The following is a 14,071-nucleotide window of genomic DNA, read 5'->3' as shown; positions in this document are numbered from 1 at the left end:
ACATTTAAAACGTCCCTTGCTGTATTTATGAATATGGAAACCCAGTGGATTTTGACCCGATTACAAAAACAGATACCCCATTGCCATAGGTGCTAAACAAAATAACCTTCACCTTCCTCTTGTAGGCACAAAAACAAACAAACACACACAAACACCACTTTTTTTTTTTTTTTTTTTTTTGATGCCCCCATTTATTTGTCAAAATCCCTCAGAATTACAATTATTGATTTATTTATTTTTGTGGTAATTTGCGTCTTCCCATGTGATCCTCTCTGTGCCTCCCTTTAGATTCGGAGCAGGCACTGTGCTGGTACTGCAGACCTGTCTCCTTGAGCCAGACTTGCCATTCATAATTGAACACCCAGAGTCACAAGGGTGACTGGGCAAGACGATGTCTGGTAAGGCTATCACACACTGACCCCTCCCGCAGGACACCCAGACCTCATTCTGCCCCAGCTGATTTCAACCCCTTAACCTCCAACCTTGTCAAACGACAGACAGGCATCAATCTTCAATTATCAATTATTTTCGAAGGACGATGCAAGTTTGTTACAGTGGTTTGAAACAGAAAAGGAAACTCTTCTAGATTCACAGAAGCATATTGGAAATGGAGGTGGTGGTAAAGGGTTAAAACGTGTAACACCAATTGATTCAAGCAATGCATTTGAAAGAAAACACACACTAACTGTTCCAATGACTTCTCAAACAGTACTTGCATATGTCAATCATGTTGGTTATCTAATTAATAATTATAGATAAACTCATAAAAGGTACATCAAATATTGCTTAAAGCTTTGTGACATTTTGATCAAAAGCCAACAAATAACGTAACTTATTGAAGAACTGTATTTTCTGTATTAAATTATTCCTCTGGGACACCAGCGAGCACTGAAAACACGCACTGCAGGGCTTAACAAAAACAGCCGTTCAAATTAATTCTGTACAAAACCAGGTAACATTGCAACCCAAACCCAAGACATTGTTTTTGTTTTTGTTTTTGTTTTTTTTTGTTTTTAAATAAAAAAATCTTCAGGAGTCTTCCATTGTTTTTGTAGAATTTTTTTTACTGGCTTCCGATCCTGAAAGTGAACAAAAAAAAAATCAATTAAATTAAATTAAACAGGCAAACAAACAAAACAATTGACAACCCAGAGCATGGCAAAACGATTTGAAAACATTTACTAAGTTACTGCAATTACTTCTTTTACTATTTGTTAATTATGCCAACTTCATGAATTCCAAATAAAAAAAAATGAATCATGAGAAATAAATAAAAAACAACAAAATTAACAAAACTGAAAAAAAAAAAAAAACATTAGAAACTTTCACAGATATTGAAAGTTACCATGAACCAAACTCATGCAACATCCCACCTTTTCTTTAAAAATACACTCTACAGCATTCAATGAAGACACGATGGTATTTCAAGAGGTGGCGTGGGGCACGGGAGCAGGGAACATGATCGTGTTAAAGAAGTTACAATTGGCACATGCTGTAATATTAAGCCAACATGTTATTAAACATGTTTCATACATTTAAAGGAGGTTGGTGCAGGACTCTTTAACCAAGATTCTTATTAGTACTACAATACATTTTGTATTACTATCCAATTTTACTGCAAAGTGTTTTTGCAATATGCATCCATTTTTACATTTTGCGTTACAAAACGTTAAACCTTGACACAGAACGCACGATGCAACATCAAAAGACACAGAGACAGCACTGTTCCTGGGCTAACGTTCCTCTCCCCTCCCCTAAAACAAAACAGTGAGGCAGTTCAGAACGACGCTGGGACCTGACTGCACTGGTAGGGGAGAGATCATTGGTGTTGGCAGCCTTCATCTTAGCCAGGAATGGCTTACACTCATGTGTCAGCATAGCAAACAATGAAACAAGACCACCTGATCCAACAGGGGAGGATAAATAATAATGAGTAGGATATTACTGGGGCACAAAGTCCTCATATTAGGGTTCTCAGTAATACATCTACATTGAAAGGGCACAAAGTGGAAGACTGTGGCCTCAAGGGGTAGTGTGGAAGATTATAGGGGGAAGCAAACCCACACTAGACCTGGAGTGCAGGGGTTAAAATGCTTAACGTTAGGATCTCTAGCCCTCACTGGAATTCATGATGGGTTGCACATGACAAGCCATGCAGAACGCGGAGGATGAGGGCAGCATGGGGAATGCACAGTTAACTGGGCAATGTCAGCCCCTTACTTGAGACAGGAAGGTTTTGTGTTTAAGAATTAGAAAACAGCTCTCTACCGCAGGCTCCTATACTTTGCCAATCTACTACTCTGCTCTGCAGAGATCCTGGAGAGTAAAAGAGGAGACAGAGAAAGAGAGAAAGGATTAAAAGGAGAACAAAGAGCTAAAAAAGGAGCACAGCAGCAAGGCAAATAAAGTCTTTAGAATGATTCATTGAAATAAAAGCTGCTTTTGTTTCATGCCTGATTTTTCATTACCGAAATACCCTACCATAAACGCTCCGTCAGTGTTCTGGGCAAGGCTAGATGAGTCAGTGTAAACCTCAAGGGAGCCCCGCTATCTTTGCCCCTCCTGATTAAACAGGTTAGCAGCACACAAGTACCTGCGATTCCCAGCGGACTGAAACACAGTACTTTGAACGAACACACAGGCCAGGCAAAACTCAGCATCTGCTCAGGCATGAGGCTGTGAATTGACTGGCATTAGCAAGTCAATGGTGTTTCGCAGGAATAGACGGCATCTCAAGTGCTTATAGTAGAAGATTGCCTAAAGAGCAGATCCTCCCGGGATCGAACATTTACAAAAAAGCAGATCTTTAAAAGTCCCCAGCGTATTTCAAGCGTTAGACTACAATACCAATTCACCCCACACAGGTTCAAAGACTAAGCTCCTTCTACTGCTCTCCACAATGCACTGCTCCCTATATAAATACATTACCCGTCTACTCAACGTGGCTCCTTCGCTTCAGCGAGTTAAAAACAGGAATCCTTATTCAATGCTTCTAAGTCATCTTCACACATCGAGGGAATAGGTCTTTACTAAATTACTGTAAGACACTTCTCCAAAGCACATCAAATAACTAAGAACACTTGATTGAAAGCTGCTGTACATACCTCTTGACTGCTTTCTGGGCTAACATGCGGTTTCCTGCTAAGAAAGTGAGGCTGCCCACAATGGCCAGGTACTTGAGCGTCTGAAACATGTTCAGGTGCGTCCAGTACACATACATGAGCCCCAGCATGGCTGCAAGAAACAGAGAAGCATGCATCACAATGTTTAATATATCTGAACACTGAAACATTTCACAAGTGAACAGAAAAAAAGAAGGTCAATTCAATAAGGTTTATGCCAACAAGGAAAATTACAATTTAAAAAAGATGCACTATTTTTTTATTTGACATTTATGCAGTATGTATTTTAAATCTGAAGGGCAATTTGACAAGCCCTGTTACTTTGTAACTTGAATCAATTGGAACTGCGCTTCTGCTCTGCTGTGTATGTGCACCACTGTCTTGCAGAACAGAGATCTTGAGAAATCAACACACTGGAAACGCTACTATCCGTTATTATCAAACACACTCCGTGCCTGTTAACAAAATTTCATGTTGACAAATTACAAAGGTTTTCTTAAAGGAAAGGAAAAAAAAAAACGGAATAATGGAAGAGAACACCAACAATTAAAGACTAATGGCTCCAGATAATGAGGTCGGAGAGAGGTCACTAATGCAGTGATTATGTCGCAGTGATGCGATTTGTGCTTTAGCACGTTGATTAATGCCTTTCATTGTAGCCCCTGCATACGAGTGTGTGAATCATGAGGGTAAATTCATTAGCACTTACCAGCGTGTCCCAGGTGGAACAGGAGAGCGCTTGGGGTAATGCTGAAGTTTGAAATGTTGGCACCAAGTTTATACCACTAGAAAAAAAAAATTAAATAAAGAATAATGATTATATTAAAGCTAATCTGAGCCATCACTTTTTCCTTCAACTCCTCGCACTTTCTTTAAACAGTTATACAGCTCACTTTAGTATTCATGGAGACAGATCGGTAGGTATCACAAGCGAGACTCACCAGGATGATCAGCAGCAGGAATGGAGCCAGTACCAGAGCTGTGAATGCATTGGAAACCACAGTCGCTGGCTTCTTCTCAGGTTCTCTGAACAGATGCTACAAAAATAAATGTGTCAGTGTTAGCTTAAGAGCGCACAGCAGACCCTAGCGAGACAAGCAGGTGTGGAGCCTTGACCCTCAAAAAAATTCAACCGCCCTGGCTGTTTTGTTTAGCCCACTCAAGAGAGAATAGCCTCCGCTCCTCTAGGAAAAAAAAGTCTTAACTACATCCTACAAGTGCTGCAATACTCCTAAACTCTATCTATTGTCCAGACGTTTATTGGTACATAATCTACATAAATCTACCAAAGCAGAAATATAAAAAAAATAACACAGGAATAAAGTGTTTTGTGAAAGTCAGTTCATGAGGAATCTTTTTTATAAACTGATCATAGCTTGTGAAAGCTGTTACCTGGATCTCTGGTTTGGCAACATAGAGGTTCTTGGACTGCACCACTGAGGGAGCATCTTCATCTGGGAACTTCAGCACAATATCAGCCTAAAAAAAAAAGGAGAGAAACCCAGGACTTTAGCACCATGCCACACCTCTTAAATGCAAGGCTGATAATCCATACACTTTAGATTGCAATCAAACTGATGGAACAAACAGAAGAAAAAAAAAAATCAGTAAAAACAGAGGTCCCATTGTGAATACATATATATCTAAAAGAAATCAAAGTTTACAAAAGGTGAACGCACCATGTTCCAGAGGATGGGATTCTCCAGCGTGGCATCCCCGATGATGAGGTGTAGTGCATACGTGCCAGACATTGAATTAAACTCAGATTTCCTCTCTGCAGTATCCAGCTCAAACCTGTACACGTTTTTACTGTCGGGCTCAGCAACAAACACCACCTCCTGGTCCGTCTTTTGATTATACAGGCGCACAAAGGTCTGCAGGGGAAAGGAAAAAATGATATATATATATATATATAGATATATGGATATATTCCTGCTATGCTAGGGAGCCCAAACTGACCCATTATCAGGACTACGCTTCTTTCATAATGAAATGCAGGCAGCTATAAACCAAACCTCAATTTCTCCAACTCTGTGATGTAAAATATTTAGCGCAGATTACAATCAGTATTTCCAAACATATACCCAACACAGCCCTGTAGTACCCCTGGTCCTGGAAGAGTACCTGGTGAGGGGTGAGCTCCACCCCGGTGTTCTCATCCACCAGCTGGAAGGACAAAGCCAAGTTCTGGTGGCTGTCTGCGATCAAGGGGCTCTTTGCCTTCGAGGGGTATTCCACTCTGGAGGAGAAGACATGCAGATTATTGAACCAATGCTTTAGTGCAGGGGTCTCCAACCCTGGTCCTGACTGGGGCTCTCCAGGACCAGGGTTGGAGGCACCTGGATGAGATTCTCCTCGTTAGGCTGTGTTGAAAATTACCATTTTATAAGTTATCCCAGTTTAAAGAACATGCCATATGAAAATAAGTATTTTTACCCTGCTAAATGAAATAAGTCATTCAATATCATTAAAGCACTGAGGAAAATATGACCCAAGGTTCCTGTCCTAAACAATAAAACAATCCGACAAATACAGGGAAATCAGTGGCTGGCTATGACAAGAGCAGTTACAAGACTCACTTATTTCAGGAGACTGTACCAAAACATTTATTATACTGCTAATTAAAAACACACACAACAATACGTGACAGTTCGATTGTGATGCGACAGCCTATCAGCCTAACCACCCCCAATGCAGAACTGTGCTGAGAAAGCGTTTACTCACTTGGTGCTTTTTGGTCCAATACTTTGGTCCTTGTCCACTATAGACAGATCCACATTAGTGATGCCAACCTCAGTGGAAACCTTTACTTTGAGCTGAATGGAGAGGAAGAGAAAGAGAGAAAGAGAAATCAGTGAGCTACTATCATCACGGGCCAGGAAGGTGCAGGAGAATGGAGAAGGCTGGATAAGGAAAACGTAACTAATTATCTCAGTGTAGACAGCTGGACCGTGCAAGGTGGTTTATTTGAAGTCCTAAATTAGCTTTTCATAATCAAACCAATTCATCCGGTGGTACTCTTATACAGTTTTTAAAATAATCCCTTGCCTTTTCCTAACTGCTCGTCGCAGTATTAGTCTCTTATATAGCGTAGTATCTCCACAGTTTCAAAGCACAATGAAGTGGAGCATCTGCTTCCTTTCTTACAAAGACTGTGCTTCTTGCTCTTTAAAACACCAAACTACTTGGCAGCAGCTTGGAGCAGGTGAATTGCTGTCGCCATCAATTACTTGCTAGTTTCATATTGTTCAAATTGCATTATTCCTTTGAGAAATGGTGCATTTGCCCTTGCACCTGTTGCTAAGTAGGACCCTATGGGTCGAACAGTTTGAAAGAGGAAGAGAAGGTGCTTGAGCAGTAACTCAGAGGCCATGTGATGTCAGGAAGTGCGCAATTACTGCACTAGAAAGCCCCAGGCAGCAGCCTCATTACTGTCAGACAATTTGAAACATTAAGACAATTAGCATTGCCGTTTCCAGCTCTCTCACAGAGAAAATAACAAATCCGTGCACGTCAACGACACAATGTAGGCAGCAGCTAATTCCTCTCCTTACCTCAACCTGGAGGGAGTTAAGAGGAGGCTAGCGAGTCCACCTTTACACATCCATGCCCTTTCGCTTACCGTCTGATCTACCTTCACAGACCACAGGAGTCATCCACAACTTCTGACAGCACTTGCTGCTGCCTGGCAATATGTCGCAGTTAGATGAGAGAACTTTTAGATTTCTATTAACAGCTTGTGATTCAAAACCTCGTTGAAGGGCTCCAGAAGAGATCTGCTTTGACTCTTTCAACACTGCATTCATGTCAAACTAGCAGACCAGCAAACCAGACTAAGATACTCACATTTATATCCATCTTTACTTCTTTTATAAAAAAAAAAAAAAAAAAAAAAACTTTATAGTGACTCTACGGGGCAGCGTACACCAAAATACAAGGTCTCGAGTGGGGCTTTTATAAGGTTAAAAAGTGGAAGCAGTGTAGTGATGTTATTAGACTGGACTTTGTAAAGCTGCAATAAAACCCCAAAAACAAGTAGACCAGCAAAAAGCAATCCTTGACATCTTAAAAAGACACGATGAGCAGTTTGCAGGTTTTAAACACAGCTGAATAATAGCAGCAATAATAATAATAATAATAATAATAATAATAATAATAATAATAATAATAATAATAATAACACAAAGCCAAAGTAACAGCCATTACCATCAAAATATGATCTTACGGGCCCCGTTTAATGTGCGAGGTTAGCCTGGGCATACTTAACCACTCCAGTGCAGTGACATTACAGCGAGACTCGGCATACATCAACTACCTAATAAAAATCTAAAAGCCCTTATTTCCATTAGCAGCCTGTGATGCAACTGCACCACATTACATATCAGTGGAGTGTCTCATTCAACCTAGACATACATAATGGTGATGGAAGTCGACAGGAGCTCTGATGTTTTCATTGCTTGACAATTACGGCAACTTGTTGACATATTTGGGATGACAATCTAAAATGACAACAGTGGCAAATGCATCGATTTGACGTGAGCAATAGTGACAGCTTTGGAAATATATTGAGAGAATCTAAATAGTGTAGATTCCTCCGTGCAACACTGACGGGTCTGTATTTTAAGAGTAGACCCCTTCATTCCCATGTCTTTTACTGCGCGCTCACTCAGCCTGCACCATAACTGCTTTACTTTCCATTCTGGATACTGGGGCCTGAATATAAAACACATGGCAATTGCTGGGATGGTTTAGGGTGTTTGTGTATCACAGGACACTCACCTCCACACTGCTCCCAACGAAGCGAGTGTCTCCAGCCACTGCCACTGCGAAGTCATAGTAGCCACTTGCTGGCTTGCTGTCGAGGAAGTTCAGCTCAAAAACCTCTCTGGGAATTAAATAAAGAGGGGAGAATGGAATTTCAGCAATAGCTTTCTTGACGATGCATGGATAAAAGGGTTGCAGGGTAGGTGCTGAGTGTGCATGCAAAGCAAGTGCAGCGTAACTCGTGTTTATGAGAAGGTTTCTGAAGCTTGCAAAAATGCAATGGTTTTTCTCAATGTGGGGGATGGACTAGACCAACGACATTATTATTTTAAAGCTTGCTTCAAGGGCTTTCCACCAAAATACAATCAGAGCCACTGACGCAAGGGGTCGTGCAAACCCTGTGAACGACTCAAGCATTAAACTACACTGAGGAAAGAGAAGCCCCCTAACAGTTAACAATACGGGCTCTTAGTCCTGTGCAGCATATATCTTGGTGACCCGGAGTGATTTTACAACACACTCAAAACAAATGACCAAGTTACATCCCATAAACTACTGCAGCTGCAACCTAGAGACAATGGGACAGGAATGGAGGTAGTTGCCGGGCGGCAGGGTGCTCACTCTCGGAGTGTGAAGGAAGCCTGCTTCAGGACCACGTTCTTGGAGGAGACTGAGCGGGCCGATTCGACCACCACACTGGCAGAGGGAAGGGGCCTGGACAGCACGTTGGTCACCTGGATCTGCAGAGAAACAGAGAGGTCAAAAGTGAAACGACCTGTGGACGAAAGCAGGGAGCAAAGACCGCCTCAGATACAATTTCCTGGAGAGGCCTGGGATCGTACAGCAAGTTTATCAGTTACGTTTATCCTGCAGGGCCTGAGGAAGAGACAGATAGAGTTCTGTGACCTTGTGTGAGAGCAGAGCAGGAGCACCTGATCTTAATCCAATACAGGTCTTATGGGGCCAGCTTAGCCAACGTTGACTTTGGTCAACCCTTACTTTTATTACAATAAATATGGATGTGTATGTGACTGTATTAAAAACAGCAATCAGAATGTGAAGGCTATATAAGCGTGAATGTCGAGGACTGTAAGGATATGAAGCGGGGTGCATGGGATGGAGCTGAACGTACCTTTAGGGTGGGCTGTCTGTGTGAGACGGTGGCCGGGCCCTGTGTCCCCACGATCACTGGGATGTGGAAGCGGTTGTCTGAGAGCGCGGCGGCAGCACTGGCTACGCTGAACGCCTCCGCCAGGGAGGTCCAAGCCTTCTTACTGAACACAGAGTTCACTAGCTGCACAACTTGGTCCTGAGACACAGGGAGACAGGGGGAAGGGAGGTTACACACAGCGAGATCTCAGCAAGAGTTGAGGAAGCATTTCTACAGCACAGAATACAGGGACCAGACACTGAGCATGCACTGGAATCCCGTATAACACATCATTTTGTAATTGTGTTTAAAAAAACAAACAAAAAAAAAAAAAACATGTTCAGCGGGTAATGTCCTGTAGGTGGCAGATGGGTATGTTCTCTTGGTGGTAGATCCTATACAGTACAGGCATTTGATCAGGGTTAAGACTGAGGAAGAGGTACCTCTTTCAGGGGTGGCTCCATGCCCACATGGTCTGACAGTCCGTACGCCGCGGTGACAAACAGGGCAGTGGCCTCCAGCCCTTCCTCGAACTGGAGGTAAACTCCACCCAGATCGTCCAGCCGGGCAGCCAGGTCCTGTGGGAAAGGAAGACAGGGGTTAGGGACGCACAAAAGAAACAAAACCAAAAAACATTGCTTTATTTGAAGGCTATGATTAAGAAATGCTGTTATATCTCCCTCTAACCAGAGTCCAATTCAAGATCAGCAAACAGATAAACTGACGGCTTTAGAAGCTCTACCAGGTAATTTAAGGGTTTTAAGCATGACAGCTTAAAAATCTCTGACATTATATATATATATATATATATATATATAATTATTTTTTTACTTTTCAAAATTCCTAACATTCATAGAGATGTTTAAGTTGACAGGAGTTCACCATACAAAAAAGACAAGGGCATGAGTAATACGAAACAGAGTAAATCGTTGCCGCAGGGACGATTACAACAGCAAACTGTTATTTTTCTGACTCCCACATTGTAAACTACAGGGTCATGAGGTGGGCTTCCAGGAAACACAGTGATTCAGAGCAGGGGGGACGTGACGGGGACGTCCCGAGAAGGAATCAGACACCCACCTCAATCTCCTCGAGAATCCTGCTGAGATCAGCCTGCTGGGAGAGCCGGGACGCAGTCTGCAACGCAACGATAATCCTGCAGGGGGAATTCATAGAATAAGCTCCTCCATTAAACCAGGAAAAGAAACACCATCATGCAACTGTTTGCACACATCACTGATCTCAAGCTCTGTTGTAGCTCAGCAAGGGAAAAAAAGTGTTTTTCGTACAGATAACATTGTATTTAATTACTGTAAAACCACAGGAGCCATACTGTATTGTCGAAGGACTTATTCCACTCTTGTATAAACTTTTTGAAAAGAGAAATGTTACAAGATGAGAAAGATCAACCTGCGAGTGCTTACAGAGGCCTTGTGTTACATACATTATATATATTTAGCTATTTGGTTCCAGTTTCATACAGAATAAAATACATTTTTCTCTTTTTAAAAAACAGGGTTAAAGACTGGAGTAAACACTTTGGACCCAGGTTCTGAAGGAAGTATAATTATAAGGAGACTGTACCTATAAAAACAGATAAAGAAAGTTAACCTACGCCATGACGTTGTCCTCCTTGGTGATGCGGGCAGCCAGAGCGCTCACCACCTCCTGGGAAGCGAGTGGAAGCCCGAGGGAGCCGAGCGCTCCAACAGCATGGTGGATCTGAGACACAGATGAGTCCTCGCTCACCACGGCCAGGAGCAGGTCACGGGTCTCATTGGAGACGGGGATCTGGAAACAACAACAAGCTCACCGGGCATTCGCAGGACACAAGAACCAAGAATCGGCATTCCCACCACACAAGAAACAGCTCAGGGATGGAACTCCCACTGCATAGCTGTGCGATCCATTCCTGGTTTTAAGATGGATTTAATAAGACACGCCAGAGCTTGTTACCTACACACTGTGGCTAATCAAGCTTGTAGTAAAACCTGGAATGGGTGAAACTGCTATGCTAAGGAGTCTTATTTCCATCCCTGCAGCTTGCTTGGAATCTCAGCTTACTGGCAATTAGCTTTGGAGGGGCAAAGGATTAAACTCAATAAGACATGTGAAAGTGTAGCAAACCACTTGTGATGAGAGTGGACACTAGTCTGACAGCTTTAAAAACAACTTAGGATGCACTTGAAGCTCTAAATCTGTAACCCTGTGAGGAGATGCTAAATCCTTGTATCTTATGAAGGGTCGAGTCTTCACAAAGGGTTTCACAGAACTGCTGTGTTCTTTATTATTATTATTATGTTTATTTAGCAGACGCCTTTATCCAAGGCGACTTACAGAGACTAGGGTATGTGAACTATGCATCAGCTGCAGAGTCACTTACAATTACATCTCACCCGAAAGACGGAGCACAAGGAGGTTAAATGACTTGTTCAGGGTCACACAATGAGTCAGTGGCTGAGGTGGGATTTGAACCGAGGACCTCCTGGTTACAAGCCCTTTTCTTTAACCACTGGACCACACAGCCTCCTTTTAATGGAATGAGTCACAAGCAGACAGCAGGGGTGTGCTTTTACACAGCAAATTAACACCACTGCAGAGTAACGCTAAGCGGTAGCTGGTCATCCAGCAAAAATGAACTCTTGAAGAGAAATCACCCTAATGATACAATTCAAATATTCTGTCAAGGCAGGACTAAATAACGAATTGAGTGCGGTTACAACCTTGTTAAACATAGACAGCTTGTCACAGAAATAACAGGCACATGAGAACGGATCAGACTCGGTTTGATTTAACATAAAAGCAAACCCCGGGCTACTCCACTCACCTCACAGTCTGAAAGGGCCTGGCTCGCCTCTGCAGCGAAGAACAGGGAATCAATACTGGTGGGGTCGTGATGGGATTTCAGGAACTGGCAGGCAGCCTGCAAAGTGATAAGAAAGAAAGCATGAGCTTAGATCATGGGAAACAGAGAAGTGTGCACGGAGAAAAACATGCATGCTCCCTAATCTGGCAGGGCATAACTATACTTTCCTTGGTCCCAGTCCAATGTTACTGCAGCAGAATAATATGCTAATACAATGTCACCTCCTTGTGGACAGTACTTTGAGTACATTTTCAAAACAGTGGGCTGTTGAATAGGGCAGATGCACACTTTGTCAGAAAGTATTTAAACCAGGATCTAACATGAAGGTAAGGAAGGTGTGGTTTCCTTTTTGTTTATGTACCTTCTCGTCAGACACTCGGGCCCCCAGCTTGCTCAGCCCCACAATGGTGTAATAGGCAGACTCCAAGTCTTCCAGAGGCTGGTTCAGGAAGGCTTTCAGTCTGGTTACATCTGCACTGGACAGGTGGTGGGAGGGTGTGAGGGCCTGAGCACGGAGCACCAGGGCCAGGAGGAAGAGAGAGATTAAACCTGCTGAAAACAAGGGGACAGGTTAACATCTTCCTGCAGCTCCGGCCGGGTAATGACCGGACGCAGCTCTGATTTATCGATACGTGTACTTCTTCAGCTCCGGATCTGCACACTGCACACATCCAATTGTGTGCATATTATTAGAAACATATTATATTATTACAATAGCACTCGCAATATTATTATTTATTTCTTAGCAGACGCGATATCTAGAATTGAAACATGTATATGTCGCTGTGTTTATATTCATGTTCGTGCCGCACACATTATTCGTGAATGTTGTATCCTGTTTTAATTTTGCACAATTGTAGAACCAAGGTAAGATTTTTATTTTTTGATTTTTTTGATTTTCACTTCGGATTGTTTCTAGGCTGTTCTTACCTTCTCTCGCCATTAGTCAATATCCACTGACAGTACCACGTGTGCGGCTCTAATGTTAGTGTGTCAAAGCAGTATTATGGTGCATTTCTCGTTGTTTCTATTTAATTTTCTCAGTTTTATTCCGAAAATATCTCCCCCTCAATCACTTACCTGGATGCGCCATATCTCCGAGTGCAGCGTCACCACGGCCTGCTGGAGTACTTCCGGGACTATGAGGCTATACCACTTCAATCAAGAAGGGGTACAGGTTGTGAAGTCAGGGGACAGATACGCGTCAGTTCCCAAAAAAACAAATTCTAAATCTGCACTGACGTTTAGAAAATAACTTCATTTAAATGTGTGGTATTAAAAAGTAAATGATATGACCATTTTAAACAGGCCAATGTTTGTTAGGACGTGTACACACCTGTAATAACATATTGGACTGCACAGCCCTGCATAATCAATGACACTTTTCAAAGCATTGCACGTGTAGCGTTGATGAACAAAAAGCGCTTCACGTTTGGTTTTGTTTTTTTTTTAAGAAAAATGATGTTTCATTTCCCAAAAAAAAGGTAAACATACATGTTTGAAATATTCCTGGATTGGAAAGTGGGCTGGTCTAATAAAGATGTGTCCCTTTGTGATTGGGCTGTTCTTTCTGTCAGTCATGTAAGAGTCGCTTCCGTCCCGCCCACGTGTAGTACAGTAGCAGCGCGGCATGGCAGCTGCTTTTGTATGAATTTGCATTGCACATTTATAGTTTATAGCATTTATAGCATAGTACACATTTACCATTCAGTACACTCTACTGGTAGTCAGACCTTTGACGCACATTGATCGGGTAATCTACAAGTGTGGTCGTTTTTGGATCAGTGAATATATTTCATTTCCGCGCTTCTGTTTTTAATCATTTAACCCTATATCGACAAATGCTGTTTTCTCACATTTATCCACTATCAGAAAATGTTCAAGTGAAATAAATGTTCTTGTGTTTTGAATGCGTATGTTGTTCCAAGTAGGGATGTGACCTGTCCGTGCTTTCCCTGGATCGTCCCGTTTTTGAGGAAGGTGTCCCAGGAATTGAATATACCTTCCCGGCACACTAAATGTGAGCACCATAAACTGAGCGCACGTTGTGTAAATCAGGATACAATATTACTACAGTAGGCACTTACTGTGAATTGGTTTGGCAGCACTACAGTAGTGATATTATCAATGTTTCCTATTGGATGAATAGAGGGTTTGTAAAGAGAGTTT

General features: G+C 42.2%; 1 protein-coding gene across 5 annotated transcripts; it reads right to left on the bottom strand.

The window, feature by feature from the left end:
* Positions 1-515: 515 nt before the first annotated feature.
* Positions 516-13,084, bottom strand: LOC131702084 (dolichyl-diphosphooligosaccharide--protein glycosyltransferase subunit 2-like). 5 transcript variants are annotated; one of them, XM_059003833.1, is made up of 18 exons: positions 12,983-13,084; positions 12,264-12,451; positions 11,864-11,959; positions 10,652-10,827; positions 10,117-10,192; positions 9,480-9,614; positions 9,019-9,195; positions 8,508-8,626; positions 7,902-8,007; positions 5,847-5,938; positions 5,247-5,361; positions 4,802-4,996; positions 4,515-4,601; positions 4,064-4,159; positions 3,832-3,907; positions 3,105-3,234; positions 2,221-2,316; positions 516-1,079 (listed from the first exon to the last, which is right to left on the bottom strand). In XM_059003833.1, the coding sequence occupies exons 1-17, from the start codon at positions 12,993-12,995 to the stop codon at positions 2,265-2,267; spliced, it is 1,929 nt and encodes a 642-aa protein (XP_058859816.1). In that variant the 5' UTR covers positions 12,996-13,084; the 3' UTR covers positions 516-1,079; positions 2,221-2,264. The 5 variants fall into 5 exon arrangements, with proteins under 5 accessions (XP_058859816.1, XP_058859815.1, XP_058859814.1 ...); XM_059003832.1 differs by having other exon boundaries at positions 12,264-12,454; positions 12,983-13,073; XM_059003831.1 differs by lacking the exon at positions 12,983-13,084 and adding an exon at positions 12,833-12,971 and having other exon boundaries at positions 12,264-12,454.
* Between the last annotated feature and the right edge of the window lie 987 nt (positions 13,085-14,071).

This window comes from Acipenser ruthenus, chromosome 29, assembly GCF_902713425.1.
Source record: "Acipenser ruthenus chromosome 29, fAciRut3.2 maternal haplotype, whole genome shotgun sequence".
NCBI classification, from domain to species: Eukaryota; Metazoa; Chordata; class Actinopteri; order Acipenseriformes; family Acipenseridae; genus Acipenser; species Acipenser ruthenus.
This window is presented reverse-complemented; position numbering and strand designations above follow the sequence as displayed.

Excerpts from the sequence above, each read along its gene's own strand:
- LOC131702084 (XM_059003832.1), bottom strand. Across the intron at positions 4,997-5,246 it reads TGGAGCTCACCCCTCACCAG|ACCTTTGTGCGCCTGTATAA; the intron begins GTACTCTTCCAG and ends TTTCCCCTGCAG. Across the intron at positions 3,235-3,831 it reads GTTCCACCTGGGACACGCTG|CCATGCTGGGGCTCATGTAT; the intron begins GTAAGTGCTAAT and ends TGTTTCTTGCAG.